Source organism: Oculina patagonica, chromosome 8, assembly GCF_052425735.1.
Source record: "Oculina patagonica isolate OP01 chromosome 8, crgOcupat, whole genome shotgun sequence".
Lineage (NCBI taxonomy): Eukaryota > Metazoa > Cnidaria > Anthozoa > Scleractinia > Oculinidae > Oculina > Oculina patagonica.
Window position 1 is genome coordinate 19,835,914 of NC_135765.1, and position 25,535 is coordinate 19,861,448.

Below are 25,535 nucleotides of genomic sequence, written 5' to 3' on the forward strand. Positions count from 1 at the left end.
TCCCGCCCGTGGCTAAAGAAAAGGAAGGAAATTACAAACAGCAAATAAAGCTCGCAGGGCAGGACAAAATGTAGACAACGGGTAAAATTACTCAGCAACACTACACAGCAAAACAGCTGTGAGGTTTATTATCCAACTGCGCTATTTTGTTTGTCTTTTTTCAAGTGTAAGTGTGTCGAAACCTCGATACCTCGATGCGCCTTTTAATACGCAAAGAAAATTAAGGCTCTCATTCAATCGCTACACGGTTAGATTTTAATTTTATTGGTCTCTGGTCGCACTTTTCGTAACCGTACAACGAGCAATACCCGATTCCCTCTGTAGCGCGCGCCTGCGGGGAACCACGGTAGTTGTATTCATCAAACCATGCGCGAGACTCAGTAGACTTTCCCAAAGTCCTTCGACGCGCGACTTCGTCACTCGCGGTCGTCGCTTCGCGACTCTTTTTGGCTAGCTTCGCTCGCCAATAGAGGGCGACTTGGTGCAAGTCTAGAGACTCAGCAATGTGCATCGTTGTTGAGTCTCGCGCATGGTTTGATGAATACAACTACCGTGATTCCCTGCAGGCGCGCGCTATAGAGGGAATCGGGTATTGACGTTATTTTCTATTGACTGGATGATGTGGACATTTCAGTTAGATCTAAACGAAGTACCGGTAATGATATGAAAACGCCGGAAAATTTGTTGCGCGGTGTTAACTGCGTAGGCTGAATGAAACCGCGAGTAAAAAGAGCGACAGAGAACTTTCCTTCTCCCACGATGTCCTCAAAAGTCATCTATATCAGTCCGTGAAATTATGGAAAACGAAAATTGTTTACAAGGAGATATCCGAAAAAAATGCAAATAATTTTCCTTGTGCAAGTCCAGTTTGCTTGTTTCTGTTGTTTGCTGTTGAATTTGCGGCTGTCATTATCAGCAATTAAATGATTTTGTTAATAGGAAGCTAACCCAAGGGTGGACCATTTGATTTTTGATGGGGGGTGCAGGAATTTTATGCTGCTAGATATTTTTCATTCTTCCAGCCCTGCAGGATCATTTTTACCGAATGGTAATGAGGTGTAGTGATCATTCCCGAAGTCACGTGTTCCCAGTGGATCACTCACTCACTCACTAGATCACTCCATTCTGATATTAAACTGCAATTTATTTATGCATTTAACGGTAAACGTGCTGACAGAAAGGTTCTTTAAAATGCCATTCAAAACAAATTATTCTCCAACTTCGTTTCCAGGGTCTCTCTCTTTCACAAGGTTGAATTTTTACAAAACCAATCGTAAGAGGATCAGTTACACTTATGGTGATAAAAGAGAATGGAATTCGCTTAACGAAGCGTCAGAGCATGACCCGTTGCGAGGAAAAGAAAACATTCCAAGGCAAATGAAGTGAGGTTGTGACATTACTGATAGCAGCTATAAGGTACATGCAGTTACGCTTGCCTTCTGACGTGTTTAAAAAACACGACATTCATGGCACGCTTTTGTTTCGCGTCACGTCGTCTCGTGTCACGTCATCCGTTTTTCATCTTTTTCGAGCAGAAACGCACATCTTTCCTTCAAATTTTATTCGCTTCTCAAAATAACGCTATACGTGCTGACAGAAAAGTAAACATATTCTCAAAAAAAATTTACTAAATGGTAAAAAGGATCAAAGGTTACACTAAAATATTTTGTGGTGAAAAAATAGAAATCGCGCTACGAAACTTGAGAGTACGGACCACCAATGCCGCAACTTCCATGGAAAAATAAAACATTCAAAGGCAAAGAAAGTGACATGTATGGACGCTTATTTGAAAAAAAATCTATCAGTGACCCACTGACGCAAGAAAACATTCAAAGGCAAATTAAGTGAGATTGTGACATTATTGATGGCAGCTATAAGCTACATGCAGTTACGCTTAAATTATAAAAAAATATTATTGCGCTTGCCGTGTGACGTGTTTTAGTTAACACGGCATCCACAGCACGTTTTTGTTTCGTGTCACGTCATCTCGTGTCACGTTAGTATTGAACGCTAGTAATTAAGTGAAATTGCGTTACATTATTGGACGCTTATTTCTTAATCTTTGGAAAAAATGCGAAGGTCAGCACTTCATCGAATTACCATGAGGTTGCTCAAAGAGCCTTTGACTTAATCTTGCTCGATAATTTTTCCTTCTCGGCATGATATATCTTTTTTTAAACCAGAACCACATGCTCCATATATTTTTGGGGATTTGCACCTCCCCCCCCTCCCCCATCAAAAACGTAATGGTCCACCCGTAAGCACTACATAGATCAAGTCCGCTGTCGCTGAAGAAAGAGACAGGACCCTGATTCAAGCTAACAACCTCTACCGAATTGCAAGCCACCCCATTAATTAAAAAAATAACTCCTGCACGCTTAGCGTCCCTATGTTTTGACATAAGACGATCGATTGGCATTGACTCTTTGTGAGGATATGTTGGAATTTAAATTAATGTGCGTACGGTATTTATGGAGTCACAAAGATGAAAATAGCACATTTTCTTCATAAATTTGCTCAGTTGAACAACAGTAATATTTTATTTTTATTTTCTTTAGATTTCCCGTTGTTGTTTCAAGAAAGGTTGCGTTATGTTGTAGCATGACATCCGTTAAACGAATTACGATACAAGCGAGCAAGCTTAAAAGTCAAACGGTGTCCTGCTCACAGGCATTGTGTATTAAAAGAATTTAGAAATTTCTTGTCTACTAAATCTAATAGAACTCTTTGAATATAATAGTCTTTATCCTTTGTGTTGTTCCTTTCCAACTGCACGGGAGAATTTTGCTTTTGTGTTCTACATTATTCGTTTAAGTTGATCGGTCGATGGCGCGCAACAGACTTTTCTTACTAGTAACCCGGACTAGAAGCACAGGCAGTCCAAGTTTTCTGTGAACAAGGTGAGAACATTTCTTTTGTTTTATAGGAGGGCAACGCCTTGTTACGATCGCATTTCTAACTCTATACAATATTTTAGCGCTCGATTTCTCAACAGCCGGCTCAGCTGGCGGCTTGCTTTTATACAGTACCACGAACAGAGGTCTATTAAGGTCTTCTGTACGTTTATAATTATGGCGATATAACAGATCGTGCATTTCTACAGTTTGGAATAGAAATTCGCACGGGAATAACTCAAGACTACATTGTAAGTCTCAAACAAAGGCAGTTCAATCTCGCAGCATCTCCACTAATAAAGTATTCCATCAAACGTAGTCCTGAGTCAGTTGATATTACAGTCATACCCCACGACACCCACTGGAAGATCCTAGCATCCAGAGTCAATAGGCCGAGGTATAACTTATACATAAACTTATCAGCAATACTGTTCATTGCGCTCGGTGCAACTTCATAGTTAAAATCAGTCAGAACTGACTCTCCCATAAGCCCTTCAGCAACTCAACATGATAGATAAATATGTTAATTTTTGGTAGACACGGTCAGCTAGTTTCCTTTTGACTGCTGTGTAGCTACACTACTGATTCAGTAGAGTTCACCGGTCCGTCACTTGTTAGAGGATGACGAAATACACTTGACGTAAAAAGCGTTTTTCCTTCGACACTCAGTTTGTGAGGTTCTTCTAATGGCTCACGGTCCGCACGAAGTTCAAAACATGTCATGATCATCGACCATGAGGCACAACATATTACTGCCAACAAAGCCACACCGAATATACCAAGCACAATGATTGCAATCATTCCTCCTCCGCTGAGTTCAGCCATGCCAAATCCTGCATCATTGCCAGCGCTGCTTTCCCCTGTCTCACTCAGTGCTCTGTCAGACTGCATTAAGAAAGAGCCGGTTAGAAAAAAGAACGCGATGCTGTGATATGTCTTCATGTTTACAGGTTACATTCTTCAGTAAAATGAATCAAACTAAGCGCTCGTTATACACATACAGAAGCCAAATACGGTGAAATAAACGTAGTTTGATATTGCGTTTGGACAGAAACGTATACGTGAGTTGGTAGTTTTTTTAGTAGTTTTGTCACTGTGAATTGCAACACTAGTTTTAAATATTTAAACTGGAAGCTAGAGGGAAATTACAATTTGCAAATCATTATGGAGCCTTGGCAATTTATCCTCGGGCAACACTAAGGATCAGTAAGAGCTTGATTTTTTATTGAAATAACTCCTCCTCTTGCACTTAAAACCAGCGTGGTAGTTAACTTAATGTTAATGTTCTATTCATAAATGTTAGCACTCACGTTTTGCTTAATAAAAAAGAAACGTTTAAATAAAGACCGAAAATTCTAGTCGATAGCATGGGAATGACTGGATATCTCAAAAGGCCGAGGAAACTATTTGAACGCTTGTCCCGCGTTAAACAATAACAACGCCATCTTCGATCCAAAAAAGACGGTATTACATCTTTAAAACAACAAGACGACAAATTGTCGATGAATTCACGACAAGGTGAATTATCTATTCATTTTTGTCAATTGCTAACAACAATTTTTTTCCGCGAGTTCTATTGTTATCGACATCGATTGATTTCCGATATCGATTTCTATCGATTGATTATGCCCGGTTTCATTACATTCGCTTTGTTTAGCAGTCAAATTGAAACGTCCAGATTGTTTTCTCAATATACATGTAGTAGTAAGAGCAAAGAAAACTCTGCGATTGTCCCTCATTCCGGAATAAGAATAAATGGAATAACCCGAATGTCCGATTGAGTTCTGTTCCTATTTCGGAATAGACGAAATAAACCCGAATAATGACATCATACTTCCGCTGGAAACAAACATGGCATCGGGTTGGAGTGAGACTGACGCGTTCCTGTTCGTTGGGAGCTGTTCAAGCCGGAGGAAATTATAAGAAAAAAAGCACGTGGGAGTCTATAACAATAAGTGTGACAGGGAAAACAGTGAGAAAATCCAAAGTCAGTCAGTTTTGCGCACGATTAGAGCATGTTGAAGGAAAATGGAAAGCGTTGAGACCCGCATTAAAAAGTGCTGTGGCCACAACATATTTTAAAAAATGCTCAAAACGAATGGCCTTTTTATCGATTTTTTACGGGTAAATCGTCTCCTCGAGGCCATTATTCCAGAAACAGAATGATCGTTTTAAAGGAGAAGTTCACCCCAGAATGGCCATTTGTTTTCTTTACGCCAATAAAAAGTTTATATACAAAGATACCGTATGTTATGACATGTGTTATGCAACAAAATTTCAGCCTCCAAAGTTCGCTATAACCCTGACGAAATCTTTCCCAAGACTCGACAACTGAACGCCGCCATCTTGGAGCAGGTAATGTATGCACGACGTCAAAGAGCTAGCTCAGTCTGAAGTTTGGCTATATTTGAACTGCGGATGAAGAATACAATGAAGAGAAGATCCTCGCAGTACATGAACACAACTTAAGCAGTCGTGAAAATAAGCCTGAAAAAAATCAGGCTTACCGGGATTTGAACCCATGACCTCTGCGATACCGGTGCAGTGCTCTAACCAATATGAGCTAACAAGCCAACTGGGAGCTGGTCATTAAATTGGTTCGTAATATACCCGGGAAAGATGAAGATGAAATACTGAATGAATATATGAAATCATATATTTGAAGTCACGTGATATGAGTTCCATGTAAAGACCTGCAACTATTACCTAAAGAATAATCTCATTCCTAAAGGCTTTAGACCAAAACCACGACTTGCTGTCGAGTCTGTTAGTGAAGGTTTTCAGAGACAAGGAATAATGGAATTGTAATATCAGCCAACTTAAATACTCTTTCTTTGGCCAATAATAGTGTTAGGATCCTAGCTCGGATCCTGGCTCGAATCCTGCCTCGGATCCTGGCTTTATTATCAGTTCATTATCTCATCCGTAGCTTAACTAAAAATGACACGCAAATTGCGGTGATAAACAATACGGACAGACGCAAATACCTTGTATGCTTCTATACATCTTCAGAAGTGACCGTTGAAATGGAAGTTACACGACTAAATTTAATTTCGAAGAACAATAATATTGACAGACGATGAAAAATACAATGAAAAACAAATTGCATATAACAGAATGCAGACTAATCAAGATTTAGTTTTTCGCTGCATACATTATCATTTGCTGATTTTTGCTTTGCTGATTAGAGATTTAAAATCTGCCCTTAATGATAATGTGGACAGCGAAAAATTTTTTTTGGGTTTTTTTTTTTTTTTTTTTTTTTTTTTTTTTTTTTTGTTTTTTTTTTTTTCGGGGCAAGCTTTAACTTTATTTGTTTGCATTTTGTTATATGCAAATTATTGCTTTTGTTGCAGTTTTTCATCATCTCTTTGTCGTCATCTGTCAATCTAATTGTTTTTCAAATTTAAATTTAGTTATTACAATGTTACTTCCATTTCAACAAGCATAGCCAGCATCCCGGACTCGCGCGAAACGTGTGCGCAAAACGGAGAGGAGCCGGGAGGGGAGGAGCCGGCGCACTCTGGGCCCAATTCAGCGGATTTTCAAAGAGTGTATGCGGGAAACAGCCGCGCGCGCAAGGAAGATTTGCTTAGTTTACATCTTACACGACATCTTACACTATTTCTTGTAAGTCTAAATTTTGTTGTATACCATGAAAAGTTGACGGCTCAAGAACCAGAACAAGTAGAATGCGCTTGAAGAAATTCTTGTTACGCTATTATCCGCCAGGTATGTAAAAGTAATGGTATTTCAAAGCATGTACGATTCGTTAGACAAGGCTGTTGTCAAATCTGACAGTGTCTGACATTTGCAGACTGCAGACTGAGAGTTTATAATCGTGTTACCATTACCAATATTGAGTGCTAACCGTAAACGGGCTTATTGGAGTGTTTTTCAGGCTAACCGGAGTGTTGTTTAGGGTAACCGGAGTGTTGTTTTAGGAGCGCTGTTCAGGCTAATATAAACGGAGTGAAATCTGCAGTTTGATCATGAAGTCTGCAAATGTCAGACCCCCTTGTCAAATGAAGCTTATAAGTGTAAGTGATAAGTCACAGTTGCATTGAGCCATAGTTATGATTAAGCTACCCTTTTAGCTAAAGTTCTCAAAGAAACGATCCCCTGAAATTAGCGCAAATTTTACGTAAATTAAAATTTAAGTAACCGCACGGTCTATTTGCAGATACCTGAGTTTTTTCGTATCATTTCAACGAAAAGAAGAGGGCTGAAAGGGCTCTTATTCCTGGTACGCTTTTTTCCAATGAACGTTCAGGATATGGATTGGCTACATTTGCAGCTTTCAGAGAAAATCGATCAAACAGATTAGCTCAATAAAGTTGTTCTCGGACGGAAAACCTTTTTTGGCCATCGATTTACCATCAATTTTTACTAGTAGGTCTCCAGACTGAAATGTTTTGGGAAGAGGGCTAGCTTTTCAAAACAAAAAGAAATGGTCGCAATGCATATTGGTTTTTAGGTGGGCTTTTAAGGCCTAGCTAAGCAGAGTTGCAAGTGGACACAAGTTCTTGCATGCAGTGGCATTGACTTGCAATGACTTGTGTACACTTTAGCAAAGATTAATATGCACTGAAGTCAGTAATTTGTTTGTACCATGTGGCCATCTAATGCAATTCAATTTATTCCTATACCCATCACTTAGCCAATGAAATGCACAGTATTTCTCTAGGGTTCAGCTTCTCAAGATTGCAACATCATAGTTGGTGAGCTGTAGCCTCAAAATGTGTTTTTATTTGCAACTTGCATGTGCTTGTGACTACTCTTGTGAGCCCAACCCCAGTCTCTATGCAAGTTTAGTAGAATCCTACTATTGAACTAATGCTACTGCGACAGTCTGATTGGTCGAGTTACCTGTATACTATCAGCTGTTAGCATAACCCAGCTGCCGTCTATTGGCAAAATGGCAATCTGATTGGCTACACAGGTGCCATCTATTGAATGATAGACGGCTATCGGAGTGCACGCTTGGCTGGTTTTGTTTTGTTTGTTTAATATCGGCATTCAATAAGTATTATCCCAAAAAGTAAAAAAGAATGTGTAATGCCCATTTTGAATCGGCACACAGAAGGAAATTTAGTGATAATCAAAAATAATAGAGTGTTTCTGTGAAGAACATGGTGGTTTTCCTCAGAACTATTGGTCTGATAGTTGCCTTTTGGGAATTTCCTGGTGTTAAAAGTAGCATATTAGCTCTCGAAGCTTCACTTCTGGGGTTAATATTTAATTTAAGAACATCAAATTTCCTTGGGGCAACTATCAGCCGACAGTTCCTCAACAGAAACACTGGATTGATTCATTAGTATACGAGCTCACATAAGGTCATAATGTATGATGATTAGTTAGTGTGGAATTAATTGTAAATTGTTCAATTGGAAGTACAGTCAACTCTCTCATAACAGACACCTCCATAAGGGACACCTGGTTATGGTCCCTGCCGTTTTTCAGTCATTTTACTGTAACAAAACTCTCTGTAAGATGAACACCTCTCTAAGACAGACAACGGACCTTTGAAACCGCTAACGAACACGCACAAAAAGTTATTTTTTAGCGAATAATACTTCAAAACATGTTATCGACATATATCATAGTAAGTCAGCGCCTTTAGAATACCAAAATTACCAAAAACAATCCACCATAATGTATTACTTCTCTGCGCATGGGCACCAAAGAGGTAGTTTTATACTTACAGTATTACCGTTTGTAATGAGCAAATGAGTCGAATTCTGATATTATTTTTGTTCAACTTTATAGGTTTTGCTAAAGTAAGCAATTGAAAACAGACGTATCTGTTGTTCATATCCGTTAAGCTTTATCATCTCAAAATTGCTGGTGTCAGGTTACCTCGACTCTCTATAAGGCGGACACCTCTCTAAGACAGACAGGTATGGCCGGTCCCGACCGTGTCCGTCTTAGAGAGAGTTGACTGTACATGTATTTGAACTCATGACTGAAACATAATATAGCAGTGGAAGTGTACAATATGTTAAAGAGATGAAGTCATTCTTAATTGTAGGATCAAACGAGCTGGCTTATTAAGACATCAGACAGTTAAAAATACATAGAAACTTAAAAAAGTGAGCTGTGGCAATTTGTAATGGAGAGGAAGTCATTACTAATTGAAAGCATAGAGTTATGATGAGAAGATGGTCAGTGGCTTTTCCTAGATGACAATGGCCCTAGCTGCATTTCCACTAAGGGAGTGCATGTCAACAACTCCTAACTTAGTGAAAAAGCTGTGAAGAGTTGACCTGAGAAAATGGGCATAATTACCATAAAGATGTGAAAATCTCTGTGTTATAAGTATCATCCAAAAACATGCCACAGTTGTACATTTATTAATATTGTCAACCCCTTGGTACTGTTATGTTTGAAGTGCTTGAAGTTGAAGGGAAAATAAATCTCTGAATGATGCCTCGAGTAATTGTTAATTCATGTTGAATGCTATACATTTTTTTGTAAAATGTAAGTGGTGTTACTTTGAGTTGTTTATTAGCTGCTAAGAGTCAAAGCTAGAGATAAAGTCATTATCGGGGTGGTCAAAATGATTTGAAGTAGCAGGAGATATTCCCCCATCATGCAGGAGGTCTGGGGACTGGACAGGCCCCACAGGGAGGTACAGGGGCAGCTCCCATGTTAGGGGTCCAGGTGGCAAAGCCCTCGGAGGAAAATGGATTTGAGATTTCTACACTAGCTGAAATTGCCTCTCCTCAAAGCAATTCTATCAATATTATAAGTCCCACTTTCTCCAATATCATGCTCAGTACTGACCTACTGGCTTTCGGAGTAGCCAGTGCAGTATTCAGACTATTCAGAATAGCTGGTGAAATGTGCCGGTTACCTGCTTATTTTGACAACCCTGATTATGATGAAAATTCAGCAAAAAATTTTAAAAGGTACCTTCACCTCATTTTTATCTTGTCCTGTGTTTTCATTTGACAGGTATAATTCTGGAGTATGAACAATCTGGGATGATGAAATCAAAGTCTATTGATTTGTTGGATTTAAAACCAACGTGAGTACCTATAACAGATGATTTAAGGGTGGCGAAAATCTCAATAAAGTAATACTATAATTATTATTATTGTTATTATTATTATTATTATTATTATTATTATTATTATTATTATTATTATTATTATTGATCAAATTGGTAATTAAGAACATGAAGTATCGGAATTTCAGTTTTATTTATAAACTGGCAAGTAATAAAAAAGAGTTGTAGATAGCCACGATTTACTAATAGTGGACTTTTGTTTCTACACATAGAACTGATGTGGATATCTTGCTTGATGACATTGTTGCTAAGGAACCATTGGTTACACCTTCCAGAATGGAGCAAGTTAGAAAGTTGATTCTCAGTATCCTTCAGTCTTTGATGTTAATTTAAACACTCTCAGATAAGTTACACTTGCAGATAATCAATAACAACTACAACAAAATAATAATAATAATAATAATAATAATAATAATAATAATAATAATAATAATAATAATGACATGTCTGTGAACTAGCTATCTTGTTGAGATATGAAGCTAAGTGCATGACCACTATAAACATGTATTTATTTATTTATTTATTTATTTATTTATTAAATAATAATAATATTAAATATAAAAATAATAATAATAACTAATAGTAATTGGACTGAGTGGAGTACAATTCAGGGAGTAATCGGGCGAGTAATTTCAAAATCGGCCGAGCGCATAGCACGAGGATAATTTGAAATTAAGAGCACAATTACTCTCTGAATTGTACGACACGAGGTTCAATTACTAATTAATCGTATCAATAACAAAATTTGAGGTTAGGAAGTCTGAGAATCTTTTTTAAGTGTGAACAAGTCAATGGTAAATTCAACTGGTTGTACAAATAGTGGGAAAACAGCAAGAAAGAACCCATTTATATGCGCATGATTGACGCGCAAATGGCGTAGGTGTCCAATTACAGGTATCCAATTTGAAGTTGCTCAAATTCGATACCAGTAATTGGACACCCACGTGATCTCGCGCCGATTACGTGACAAATAGGCACGCAAAGAACCAATCAAAATCGAGAATTTTGTTATAGAGACGATAATAATAGTAGTAATAATAATAATAATGAAGAGATTTGCTTAATAATTAAACTATAAAACATTGCGATAAAGTTTAAAAGTTTTAAACTATCTTGGTTAAAAAGTTTTAAATGCGATGTAACATTTTAATGTTTGCTTAACATCTTGAACAAATCAAAAATGAATAAATTCAGGTACAACTAAAAAATACTCCTAAGAGACATGATTAATAAATAAAAAATATGTGATGATGATGCAATAAAGTATTTGCATGTGTAATGCTTTTGTTTAGAGCATTGGCCTTGACTAATTTATCACAGGACTCCAAGAAAAACAAGCAGAAAGTGTGGATCACCATTTTTACCTCTTCAAGGTACCAGTATATTACCTAAATACCAGTAATACTTAAAATCATCATGGACTATTCCATACTTCTTGTAGTGTTAAATGATGTTAAGTAAGTACAGTTAAACTCTCTTAAGTGTTGTTGATTTCCAGTGGGATATTCTCACTGTAGTAACGAGACAATGTTGGGTTCCATTCATTTTGTTCTGTTCAGTAAGGTGGATTAGTTTCAGGGGAATCTATATAACTTTAACAGTGTATCATCAGTTCTGTAAATGATCTAATAAACGCCCGCTCTCAAATAAATGCCTCATATCTAATAAACGCCTCTTCTGAAGTGTAAAGTTTAATTGTATTAGACGCCCCCTTCTAATAAACGCCCCGTGTCTAATAGACGCCCCCTTTAAGAATCACCTCAAAAACCAAGGAAATGCTCCAAAATAGTTAGTTTCTTGCTTGACTCGGACAACAAAGAGGCCAACAACACCAATACGGTTCACCCCAAAGACGATAAAACGTAAAACGTATCAAGTGGCCATCTATCCCCTACACCCCTAGTGGCCACTTAATGAGAAGCATTCTCGTACGCGGCCAGCTCCAGTTACAGACACTTTTTTGCGCCCGAAAGTGTCTGCTTATGAGAGCTTTTACTGTATCAACTGTCTGAAAAAGGGCTTTTCTTTTTTGGGGGTGTAGTTAAAAAATAGGGGCATGGCATTTTTGAGGGGTTCTACCTCCACTGTGCTGAAAACAAGTGTAACGTGTGCATAGTTTCCACCAAAATGACGGCCACTGTGGCATGCCTTCTTGCCCCAAGAGACCTAGTTCCTTTTCATTGGTCACATGGTCGGCGAAAAGAATACAAAAAAGAGTTCATCCATTCCCTGATGAAGTCACCGCCGCCTAGCGAAATATTGGAAGGAAAATATATTAGTTCAACCCGCCTACCTTATGGTCAGACTTTCTTTTTTTTCCTTATTTGTCGTACAAAAAAAAGAAGTTCTGGGGGATGAGAATGCAACAGAGGAAGAAATCAGAGTGGCTGTGAGCCACTGAACTCGGAAAATTAATTATGAAATTTATAACAATAAAAATCCACAATTTTGACAAGAAAGTATTCACCGGTGTTTCATTTTCACAATTTGGACAAAAGATACGTTACAAACATTGAAAATATGTCAAAGAAAAAATTTAAAAAATACGTTTCACAGCCTTTCATTTCGGTTTACACAATTTTTAACTTAAAATTGATTGCTTATGACGTCAAGTCAACTGGTGGCCAGTGGTTAGGGCACTCACTCCTGATGCGACCCTGGGTTCGACTTTACCACCTTCTGTTTGTATTAATATTTTCTTTTTTTCTCAATTTCAAGTGTCAAGTGCAATTATTGCATTTAGCTGTAAGTGCAAGTCCGGTTAACGGAGAAAAAGAGAACATTGCCTTGAAAGGGCCTACAACAGAGGCTATTTCCTTTGTTTGGTCAACCATGCATAAGTAATGGGAAATCGTTTGAGAATTCGATTTTGTAAATTTCTTTTTTGGTAGTTAAGTATTTCATTTACCAGCTCAAAGTAAAACTTATGAAGGTTAAATGATGCAGGTTTTATGCAAAATACATGTACATTATGAGGAAAGGAGAAAGGGCTTTTGGCTTTCATCGATCTACTGTTTATAGAAGACTTAGAAATTGTTGCCATGGAAAAGATCTTGTTGTCCAGATAAGTGCAGTTGAGTGTTAAGATCTATTTTTCCTTCTCATTTGAGATTTTGATCATGACCTGAACGAAGCTACTTTTTGTCATCTTACATCTTGGTGTTTAGCACTGGACGCCATCTTGTAAATGTGGATTTCTTGTGTTTGAGCAGAAGTCTTAAGTCTTCTGTACATGCTTTTAGCTCATACATCCGTGAGCTTGGAAAGATAGCACCATAAGGAGAGCAGAAGGTTTTTAGAAACAAATATATAGCCTTTGTGTAGCGCTTTTGAGTAACATAGATGGGCTATGAGTTTTGCCCAGTGGTGGACACAGTCATGGGCAACCCCCCCCCCCCACCCGCTTCACAAGATTAAATAATAAATTAATTTGATTAGAAAAGAGCATTTTTAAGCTCCCACTCTCAAAAAAAATTGCTGTGTGAATGCCATGTCCACCATCACCGCAAAGAGCCATTTATTTTTCTTTCCTCTTCTTCTTTTCGTCAACTTCTTTCAGATGTTGATTTGTTTTGCCCTTTAACACTCTTGAATGTTAAATTGTCCGCAATTGGTTCTTTGCCAATAAACTTCAAGCATGATAAACAATCACAGCAGAACATTTTTCTGCCATTTCTCGAGAAGAAAACTGATGAAAATTAGGGGTGCCAATATGAAAATTGGAACCATGCCTAGTAGGAGGAAACCTTCTTTTTTTGGTCATGTGAATGGGTAGTGCTGTGCCAAAAATTTGCCATGCCATGCCATGACATGCCGATTTTTTAGGGTGTTTTACAGGACAATGGAGAAATGGCATTTAACAGCAACAGATTATTCATTTTAAATTTCCCTGCAAGCCACCATTTTGGATTGCACAATTGTTTTATACAATAGATCCTTTGCCTTCCAACAGTAGCGACAACCATTACATGTCATGAAATCCAATGTGATGGTGTGCAGGAGATTTAAAAGCAATAATCTTTACCAATTTTTGTTGCTATTAAATGTTTTTTCTCCCTTGTCCTGTAAAATTTGGAATTTAGGAATTTAATTTTAAGCAATTCAATGTCAACTTGTAGTAAGAGTGGAGGTTTCCTTGACACCACTACAAACCTTTCCAATCAGTTTCAAGGACTAAAAATCTTTTTTCTTTCAATCACTATTTTGCCTACAGTTGAACCCTGTTATTTCGAATCACCAGGAAACAAAAGAAAATGTTTAAAATACTGGGTTGTGGGCCGATAGCCGATAGTAACTGACTGAAGGGCAAATCTAAGGGAAATGGGATTTAGCTTTGAATAACAGGGAAGACAAAATAACTGAGTTCGAATTAGCGAGACCTGTTTAACTGTAGTTGTTTTGACATCTTGGCCTTGTTTGTAGTATAAAACTTGGAAAAAAAATGAAACACTTTTGTGTGGTACCATACCGGTACATGTTTGAAAGACAATTTCAGTGGAACTGTAAAGTTCCGAGGATAAGCCACACCTGCAGATAAGCTGCACCCCCGATTCGGAAGCTCAAAATTCTAAAAAAGAAAATACAGACAATATTATTAAGTTAGAAGTTCAAGTGAAGTTCTAGATTGGTAAACAAACAAGGGCAAACAAGCACAGTTTCAAAACAGACACAGCACTTGTTGCAAAGTTTAATATGAATTAGGTCTTACAATAGCAAAATTTCACTTGTCATACCTCCTTTTTAGTTTGAGTTCACAATATCTTAAGCTTGAGATGCTCTCTTAATATCATTTTTTAAGATTATCACTTCTAAACAGCCAATGAAATTGTTAAATTTCGTTCATGCTTAGCCAAGCTTTGAAAAGTAGAGAGGATCTGGGGCATCACAAAACAAACATGGTGATTATTTTCTGAAGATTTTCAAAATGATGTCGGAAGGTCGTACAAATGTTTCAGAACATTTTCCAAACTTTTCAGAAGATTTCGAGTTTAGTCGGTCGCTATTCTCTAATTCTTAAAAAAAGAGAAAAAAAAAAGGGGAGGGGGAAAGAGAAGTTATTTTTTATGAATATTTGGACTTAAATTTTGAGGAAAAAGGTGCAGCTTATACATGGGTCTCTTTGGTGTTTTGGCTGCATGTGCTCCAGCAGAGTAATCTCCTGGCGAAAAGAACTGAGAGAAATGAATTCAGTTTATTACTGACAGATGATAGGTGATCAAGTCTTTTGAACAGATTTAGATGTACTGTCCTATTTCGAACGTGCTGTTGAAGTTGCTATGTAGTGAACATGTGTTTTGTATAATGATTGATCATAATTTACACTAAATAAGAGTTCAATGTCTTTTCTTTGGCTTTAACTTACCACAGGTTTTAAGAGCTCACATCCTGCCATTGACTAATGTGGCATTTAACAAGTCTGGAACAAGGTATGTTTTACATAAAATTATTCTAACTTAAGATAAGGTAATTTATTTAATGTCAAATACACAGGGAGTGGTCCCCCATTCTCCCGAGCCAGAGGCTCATGATATTAGCAATTAAGCAATGACACAATCCTTGCCATAAGCCACCAATTTAATAAGAAGTTGGGGAAAGTAAATCTGAAAAAAATCAGGGCTTCAAAATACCAAACTGCTTATTCCTCTTTTCGGTGCAAATGATTTCATTTATTCTGATGTTTACAATTGTTATCCATCAAGTTTCATAACAGGAAGCTATGACAGGACATGTAAAGTGTGGGATACAGCATCAGGAGAAGAGCTTCATGTATTGGAAGGACACAAAAATGTTGTGTATGCAATTGCATTCAACAATCCTTATGGGTAAGTAATTATTACACATACACTGTACAAAAAATTAATGTGTGCATTTAACTATCTTAAGGTAAGTTCCTGTAAGATAGTTAAGTAGTTAGGTAAAGGTTTAGTCTGTGTTCAAGTGTAGTGTTCTATCACGTCAACAAATTCCTCCAATTTCAGTAGCATTAAACCATTAGGAGTATCCATACTCCCCTTGCTAGTCGGTTGCAGGGTTACCTCCAGCATTTAATTTGCTAGTACATGTATCTTATATACACCTGAGTGGAGAGGGGCACTCTATGAGAGTAAAGTGTCTTGTGCAAGAACACAACACAAAAAATTCAGCCTAGCCTGTGTACAGCTGTCCCACTCTGCTAAAAATAATTGCGGAGGGGACGTCTGTTTATGGTGTTCTTAATCATGTTCTAGTATCCTGCTGTTATCGATTTAAATTTCACATAAATTATTATATCGGATATCCGGATTCAGATTTGAATCATGTGGTTCCAAATATAACACAACAAACAAGGGAGATAAAACGTGATAGAGCTCAACGACAAAGCGTTAGATTGATAAAATTCAAGAAGCATAACATTTACTACACAAAATCTCTTTAACCAACCTTCTTTGTTCTCCAAGTAAAGCTACAACAGTTTTCGGCAAAGCCAGACAAAGATATTAAAATGTGTCATTCATACAATACATTGTGCAACAGTATTAGTAAAACGGCCAGACCAGGAATCACAATTATTAAATCCAAGTAGTCATTTGCCTTCACGGATAAATTTTAGAGGTAGTCCTTCCAAACCAAACATTTTAAATGAAATGAGCCAAAACAAACCACACTTATGAAAGATGTGGCATTACAGAGGTTTCAAACTACAACAACAACTTACAACAATTTATTGAGGTATTTCCATAACAAATACATGGCATTATCTACTTACCGGGTACACCTGTCCAGGCAAATTTAGTGCATTTTTGACAATACAAAAAATAGGGATATTTTCACTCTAATCTCACCAAACCTTACACAAAGAGTCACTGTTATTTGATGAATGAGTTGCCAACATTTTATTGACATTATAGTACATCAATTTGTTAATAATTATCTTTATTATTAACAGCATATATTTTACATTTTCAAGTTTTTCTAGCAGCCATTTAGAAACAGGCAAATGATTGAACTGTGTTTTCATTCTTCATCAAACAACGCAAAAATCTGTGTTTGGGGAATCGGATATCTAAAATTGCCTAAAAGATATAAACAATTTTGGTTATTTTTTTCATACCTTAAGTTTCTGTGGCCGCCATAACGACAGTTTTCAGCCTTGCTCGTTTCCCAAGACCACGATAGTAGACTTACACAAGTACGAACTACATGCCAAGTTTCATTTGAAAATGTGTTCTCATTGAGAAATAAAATGTGATTTTCTGAAACGTTGCTCAGCAGGAAGTCCACATTTTACTTAAATGTGGTAAATATTTGGTGAAAATCCTCCAAAATCCGTGTTATTGAAGAATTTTTATCCATGCGAGCTCAATGTCGCCATTTTGGATGAATTTCCGCTGTCTAAAAGGCTTGCAGACTGCAGAAACATTGTTTGTTTATGCGTTGCTAGGTGCGGTACTCGCCCCAGACTTCCGGTTGCTCAATTTTGACTTTTGAGAACTGGGACTAAGTTTCAAATCAAATATGGCGTCCATGAAGCGAAGAGAGCTCGATCAGTCAAAACAACATCGCAAAGCAGCTACCAGAATCAAAATATTACGGAGAAAAAGCAAAAAATGGATGCACAGCCTAACAACCGTCCCAGTTCCTTACTCCGAAATGCCATTCACTTCCGGTAAAAGCACAAATTTTAGCTTTATCGTTCTCGGCTCCTTGTGCGAATTTTGTCCCAAAATCGATATTTCTGTAAAATAGGAGTCTAAGAAACATGATTAGGAAAAAAAATTGGAAAATAAAACTTCAAAATTTTCCCTGGGCTGGTACCTTAAGAAATTATAAACTTAAGAAACTACGGCGCAGAAATTTTCTAGACCATGGTCTTCACCAAACTACAGCTCTTTCCAGCTTGTCCTAATACTGCATATTGTGCCCTTCAGAAACAAGTGAGGCGCAAAAGGCTGTGAAGGTCGAATGCTCGCTGCACACTGAAATAATTTGGAATGCCACAAGCTATCGCCTACATAAATTAAAGGCAATTACAACAGGTTTAATTAATGGTTTTTGTGTAAGGACCAATCAGATCATTTCCCACACATTCCGGGAAAACCGCCCGCAGCGGAACATGATTAAGAACGCCATAACACAGACGTCCTCTCCGCATTTTTTTTAGTGGAGCGGGACGGCTGTACACAGGCTAATTCAGCCAGGCTCAAACTCTGAATAAGATCCAGAGTCTAGTTGGGTAACCTTAGGCCACCAGATCTCCCACTAGTAGTACTGAACTTAAAGTGAAAATTTACAAAAGGAGACACTGATCACTGGCCTTATGTAAAGAAATGCAGACTAAAGGACTGTCACATACTGCAAAATTGCACATTTAAAAGTTGAGACACTTTGAACAAAATGATAATTTCCAATATACGTATCCTGCTCTGCTGTTTTGCACAGTTTGCCTTTTCTCTGTGTGCTTTTAGGGACAAAATAGCAACTGGATCATTTGACAAGACCTGTAAGGTAAGACTTGCATAACAGTTTACAATGTGTGTACATTATTGGAAACACATGTGTCTATCTGAAGTTGAATAAGATATCCTTCTAATACAAATTTCCACTTAACCATTAAGGTACATATTATAAATCAGTTAAGACCTTATACCAGTAAAGCCGGTCTACTACCTTTTAGTAGAAAGCTCGGCTGTGTTCTACTGGAAATCTGCAAAATGTAATCTGTTTGGTTCTTTCTGTTGTTTTCTATTGCTGATAGAACACAATAGCGCACATGTTGTTCTTTTTAGGGCCAATTAATCCTTTAGAGGTTCTATTACAACAGTTAGACTGCTTGCCCTTATCTTCTAGGAGCAATAGTGAACTTGGCTTTGTCTTGTTGACTCATCGCTCATAGAAAACTTGGGCTTGTAGTCTAATTGTAAATTATCAGTAAAGAAAAGATCTACTTATTTATATAGTCCAATCTTTCAAGTATTATTTTTGTGATGACTGAAGACAACCGAGGAGATGGTAATTGAAGGCAGGTACGTAAAAACGACCCCTTAAATTTCTTTCTAAATCGAACATTATCAAAACAGCTCCAAGGGGCCATTTTTATGTATGTGCCTTCAATATTGTTTCTGTACATGGTTTGGTTGTAAATCAGGACCATGATTTGTGGCACATAGTGAATAAAATGACTGTGACTGATTCATGCCATTGATGATTTTTTTTGTAGTTATGGAGTGCCGAGTCAGGAAAGTGTTACCACACCTACCGAGGGCACACAGCAGAAATTGTAAATGCATTTTTTCCTTTTATGCCTTAATTAATTCATTTGATGCATTTTTCTGTTCCCTTTCATTGGCCAATAACCCACCATATGATCAAAATTATTTCAACCAGATCGACGGTTATTAATAAATCAATTCATTTTATTGTTGAATCCAATCAAAGAAGTTTTTGTGGTCGACCATGCCTTGAACTGGCTTCATTCGGTTTGCAGTGAGTCATTTCAGTTCATAATTCATGGCTTTATTGCCCATATACATATAAGAAATCCTTTATTGACCAAGCGTGGACCTTGACTTTGTCTCAGTCCAAAAACACACAAAAAAAGAACTTGGCCAATATTGCACTTTATTATATGGCTACAATAGTACGCGCGCTCTCATTGGCTGCTGAGCGGGCATTATTTTCTTGTAATGACCGGGCATTATGAAAATTTTTCTCGGCTCGACGGTTTTTTGAGTTGTGAGTAAAAGCTACTAGCGAGGGGGCCAAAACAACAAAAAATGCCGACAAAATATAACTTTCTTTTCAGTAACTGAAAGAAAAATATAAGCATACCGATACTTCTTTAGTATGAGTGACGAAGAGAGCCACAGAGAGCGAGAGCGAGTTTTACCTCCAGTGTTTTTTCCCTTGATTTTTTTGAATAGTGCTTAAAGGCCATATAATAAATAACTTATTAACCTCATCCGTTCGGTCATTACAGGGGAATCTCAGACCTCGACCTTGATGTATTGACCTCGCTGTCGCTCGGTCAATACATCAAGACCTCGGTCTGAGATTCCCCTGTAATGACCTCACTCTCGGTTAATAAGTAGTATATCTTTGACCACACACTTGGTCAATAACCCATATACATGTACAGTATTATACTGTTTTTAGAAGTCTGTCCATAAGAGCAAGTTGTGAACCAAGAAATAAGAATAGACCTCATTAGTTTTGTTTGTTTGTTGCTCCATTTCAGGCCATGTGATGCTGTCCTTGAGAATTATTTCTATCAACTTCAAACAAATTCAGTTGGAGGTGAATGAATCATTTCCAGATAAACAAAGGAAAAAATCTGGAGAGTATCACATGATCTAAAATGGGCAAATAAAATATGTAACTAACAAGGTCTATTGTAAGATTGTGTGCAAAATACCTTATCTATCCTTCTTGCCCTTGTCTGGACCTACATGTAGGTATGTTTGGCATTTAATCCACAAAGTACAGTGGTGGCTACGGGCAGTATGGATACAACAGCTAAATTATGGGATGTACAAAAAGGAGCTGAGATATCTACACTATCAGTGAGTGCATAATTTTATGTAACTTTTTAATCCCCAATTTTTTTGAGTAAACAAACTTTTTCATAATGTCTAAAGGCAGCTAAATGCAATGATGTATGCCGATGATTCTCAGCTTTACATTATTATGAGACAAAGCTATCATGCTACTGAATTAGAGGATCTTACGCTTTGTATCCAAGATATCATGTCCTGGAATGTCTCTAACGTGCTTGAATGTAACCCAAAGAAGACTGAAGTCATTCACTTCTTCTCACGTTTTTCACCGGCCAATCCAATTCCTTATATCAAGGTTGGAGATTGTTTAATTACTGCGAGTAATGAAGTCAAAGACCTTGGAGTTACACTTGAGACCCCCATCTTGCTTTAAAAACTCACATCAACAATATTTGTCGCTCCGCCTCATGTTCTATTCACCAAATCGGAAAAATTAGAAACTTTCTATTGAGATCTGCTACGGAAAGTCTCGTTCATGCCTTTGTTTCTCTTTGAAACATGATTACTGCAACAGCATTCTTCTCGGTCTCCTCTCCTATGAGTTAGAGAAACTACAACGGTTGCAGAATACAGCCACAAGGCTAACTGTTAGAACAAAAAAGTCGGCTCACATCACTCCAGTTTGAGTGATCACTACATGCTCCTTGATTCAAGCTGTTACGTATTAATTTTAATTAATGTACTGTTTTTTATAGGGCCACTCTGCAGAAATTATTTCTTGCTCGTTTAACACAACTGGAGATCAACTGCTCACAGGTTCATTTGATCATACTGTAAGTGTGTGGGACACAACAACTGGCAGGTTAGTTCTTACTATTGTTAACAGAGCTCTAAACATCATTCACTTAATAGGAACTTTTCCCCAACATGAGGGATAATTGCTTGTGAAACAACAAGAAACAAATTTTTGAGTTCAATGACAAACAAAGGCTTATTTATCAACATAACACTAGTTCAGTATTACTGTAACATTTTAAGTGTTAACCCTTTAACCCCTAAGAGTGCCATAACTTGGTCAATATTTGTCCAACTTATTTGAATTTTTGACACCACACTTGTCTTCAAAAGATCTGCATGTTGAAAGCATAAAATTATTCCACCCCCCATTTGTGACATGATTGACCACCCCTACAACCTTTGCATTTTTTGCCTGACACATAGGTGACTTGCAGCATTACTGTAATTAACCAGTAAACTGAGAGCTGCGCAATAAGCTATAGTTTAGGGGTACACCTTCTACATACAGAGAGAAACATTTTTTTAAATCTTTTTCTTTTTAATATTTCAACCCATTTCTTTCAAAACTGTAACTTCCTTCTCATATGTTAAAGTGTTTTGAAATTTTCTGATCAAGAACTGTCAAATGGTGTATCATATATGGATATCAGGTCTATATTTTTTAATTTACGAAAAAAAGACCATTCGCTTTAGGGGGTAAAGGGTTAATATACCGGTACAGTAATTTCCAGCCCTTTGCAATGTAACAGATTACTGGCACGAGTTGAATTTTGTAAGAATGGAAAGAACAGCCAGCATAGACTAGATGACCACACCCAAGTGATCAGCACTCAAAAACAATTTATGAATGTATCATCCATTACCCACCTTAATTTGAAGAGTTACATATTCAAATGCACTATAATGCAAGTTAGTGCCTGCATTTGGATGTTTTAACCCATCATTGACCATGATCTTGATATGTTGAGAGAAAGCTGGGGTAAGTGTACATAGTCCAGATGAGGTGGGGGTAGAGATTGAGGTGAGGGACAAAAAAACCCCCAGCAAAACAACAGTAATTCAACAAACTAGACAATTCAGCAATGCCCACCTGCTTTGCTAACTCTTTTTTCTAACAAGAGAAGTAATTTTTTAAAATATGGTCCTGTAACCAGGTGGCAGATTTGTGATTATAAATAAAAAGGTTACTCGAATTTAAAGTGTTGTCAAAAAGTTTGTTTAAAAGATTAAAAGTTCCATCATTTAGGCTGAAATGTTGAAACTTTTAATCTTTTTAAAAACAAAATTATTAGTACAATATTTTTCAACCAGAGTAACATTTTTATTTCTTATAGAGAAGTTATATTGAAAGACTATTACTTTTTAGTAAAACTCAGCTGTGTCTATGGAAATCCGCGAATCTGATTGGTTCTCCACTGATTCATCGCCGAGACGTCGCCCCGCGACAAGCGGAAACTGATGTCCAAGTGCACAATATTGTGGTTTTGGACTGCAATCCTAGAGTTTCACAAGACTACTCACCCCGCTGAGCGACACTCGGCTGCGCCCGTTGACTGCCATAGAACTTGGGCGTAGTAATTGTTAAATAACGTAATGTCACACAGGGTCTGATTATATATTCAAAGAGCAATTGCATGAACTGCGATAGCTGAGGCAGACAACAAACAAAAATATCATGAGAATATACATAACATGTATTTCATAAAGTTCTTTGTATTTATTTAGTACGTAATTGCATGTTATTGTTTCCAGCTTTAATTTTGTATCTCATGCCCTGGAACATATATAGGTTATTCACCAGCGAGGTGCCCGAGGCTGGATACCGAGGATACCAGACGGGGACAGTTTCCCAGACCGAGCTGGCGAACGACCTACAAAAGAACAGAAGAGGGGCCGGCACTGTGAGTCGAGAGGAGAGAGTGAATGTGGGATGGGGGGAAATGAAACACTAAGAGACAAAAGAAGGAGAATGATGAGCGCGACACCGCCGATCCGGCTCCCGAGGGATGGAGGAGGAGGAGGGGGGAAGGTGGAGGAAGGGCGTGACGACGAGGGGCGGTGAGGACAGTGGGGAGTGGGAGGAAGAGGGGAGACGGAGGGGAGAGGCACACCCCCCCACCACAGAGGAACCCGAAGACGAGCCCCACCCTGCCAAAAGTGGTGAGGCAGGACAGGAGGGAGACGAGACCGGGACGCGACAGGCGGAGGAGAAACCGCCCGCCCCGGAACAGGGGAGAGACCGCCACGAACAAAGAAAAAAATAAAATATATTATCATAACTACATTACTGTACGCCTGTAATGAGTGATGTTATATGATTGACCTCCTGTTTCCTTTTCTACAATCATGAGCATGGTTGGAATTGGAGGGATAATAAATTAACCACTTATTGACTGAGAAGACACAGCCTACATTTTTAATCATTGATGATATTTCTGTTTCAGGAGAGTACACACACTGATTGGTCACAGAGGGGAAATTTCCAATGCCCAATTCAACTTTGATAGTTCATTTATAGTCACTGGATCAATGGTATTTGTTAGTTATTAGGAAATGCACAATCAACTAGTTAGTGCCATGCTAAAATAATACTCTAAGTTGTATAAATTTAAACTAAATGCACAAGCCACAATACAACAGACACTTAAAATCCCTTTGAACGTTTGAATATAGATTAGTCAAAATTTCCTGTTTGGAATGGGGTGTCTTGAAACTAAGACCACCTAAAACATGAAGACCTAGAAACTGTTGTTAGGGCCATTTATATTATCTGAACTTGCAACTGAGCCTGAGTTAGTTATGCTTTGGGATTATTTTGGTAGCAGCCATGAAATTTCTACTTTTTCAGGGTTGTTTTTTAACTTTGTTGTGTTTTTTATTCTTTTAATCACTGTCTTTCATAAACTGAGTACTGGACAAACTTTCTACTGGATAAATTGTATCAATTTGTTTATTTTGTAACTTTAAATATTACATTGCCGTGTTCAAACGAAACATTTCAAAAAGAAAAATTTTCTTATTTCATCTTTATTTTATCAAGGAAATCATCTCAGTTGAAATTCGTAAACCTAAAAATGTTAAAAGGCTTAAGCCACAGTTTTGAGTGACAATACAATAAAATGACACATTTCACTGTTAATAATTCTGAATATCAAAGATTGGTATATTGTTCTGTAGGACAAGACGTGCAAAATTTGGGACTCCAGGACAGGACAGTGTATTGGTACATTAAGGTAAGAAATTGGAGAAACATGTTTAACATAATGCTCCATTAAGGGGAGGGCACTACAAAGGGAAACATACTCTGTTCAGATGACATAAGATAGAAAATTAAGGCTTGAACAAACTGCTTTGGACAGTATCTGAGGAAACAAAACAAAAATGCTGCCATATATTTTGGTTCACCACCAAAAGTGCGGTGCATGGGTTAAGTGGTTACTGTGAAGTCAAAGGAGAACAGGTCAATATGCGTATCACATATGATGTTTCTTTCCTTTGAAGGGACTGTGTCACAGATTTTAACAGATATTTGAACAGCCAAAATTTATATTTGGGTTGTAGGAAACTTAAAAATAATGGTCCATTTTATTAACAATTGCTATTTTAGGGCAATAAAACTGTTTAAGAGCGGCTGGTGATTGGCTGCAAATGGCTCAGGTGGAAATGGGTTGCAATTTGAAAATGATAGCCAATGTTTTCAAGTTGTCTCCACCCACCTTCAAAAAAATCCATATTTCTAAGGGACTGGTCAATAAGTACCCTGGGGAAGGGGGGTGGTCGGAGCAATTGGAAAAGTGGTGGCTTGAAAATGTGTGACCCACCGCTTCCGTCTGGCTCAAAACTGACTGACCCACCCCTAATAGGAACCCCATTTGCTTGAAAAATTTATTAATAAGGGACCAATCATTTCTTTGTTATCTGTAAGGGGATGGCAAGGTTTTTGATTTGATGTCAGCTTTTAAAGTGTGATTCCCTACATACAGCACCCTAATTCTTCCTAATGGACACTGCTGTTCCATGTACGTCTTTTTCCCTTTTTTAGCACACCAAAGAAGGATGAATTTCTCACTTTTTATACTAGTCTTTTGTAAGTTTTTCACATATTTGTGTGTAAAGTCCATTCGAAAATTTAGACACAAACATGCGAAAACTGAAACAGTACGTAATATTAATTTATAAACAATTATCGAAACCCTCACTAATTATCGAAGAGTTCATATTTTTATGCAGAAATTGATTACAGATACTTCAACCACTGTCTGTCATAAATATTTGCAAAGTGTTTAATCTATGCAGGCA

General features: G+C 37.6%; 1 protein-coding gene across 2 annotated transcripts in view; it reads left to right on the forward strand.

Moving 5' to 3' along the window:
* The first annotated feature begins 3,143 nt into the window (after nucleotides 1–3,143).
* Nucleotides 3,144–25,535, forward strand: part of LOC144662925 (uncharacterized) — a 30,819-nt gene continuing 8,427 nt past the window's right edge. Inside the window, exons 1-13 of one of the 2 annotated variants that reach the window (XM_078523859.1) lie at nucleotides 3,144–3,154; nucleotides 6,533–6,626; nucleotides 9,852–9,924; nucleotides 10,179–10,270; nucleotides 11,287–11,339; nucleotides 15,334–15,392; nucleotides 15,666–15,788; nucleotides 18,411–18,450; nucleotides 19,163–19,222; nucleotides 20,397–20,504; nucleotides 21,194–21,300; nucleotides 23,681–23,768; nucleotides 24,414–24,469. In XM_078523859.1, the coding sequence (XP_078379985.1) occupies nucleotides 6,587–6,626; nucleotides 9,852–9,924; nucleotides 10,179–10,270; nucleotides 11,287–11,339; nucleotides 15,334–15,392; nucleotides 15,666–15,788; nucleotides 18,411–18,450; nucleotides 19,163–19,222; nucleotides 20,397–20,504; nucleotides 21,194–21,300; nucleotides 23,681–23,768; nucleotides 24,414–24,469 (899 nt within the window). In that variant the 5' untranslated portion in view covers nucleotides 3,144–3,154; nucleotides 6,533–6,586. Of the gene's footprint in view, nucleotides 3,155–6,505; nucleotides 6,627–9,851; nucleotides 9,925–10,178; nucleotides 10,271–11,286; nucleotides 11,340–15,333; nucleotides 15,393–15,665; nucleotides 15,789–18,410; nucleotides 18,451–19,162; nucleotides 19,223–20,396; nucleotides 20,505–21,193; nucleotides 21,301–23,680; nucleotides 23,769–24,413; nucleotides 24,470–25,535 lie in introns of those variants that run through there. The other variant, XM_078523858.1, reaches the window with a different exon arrangement.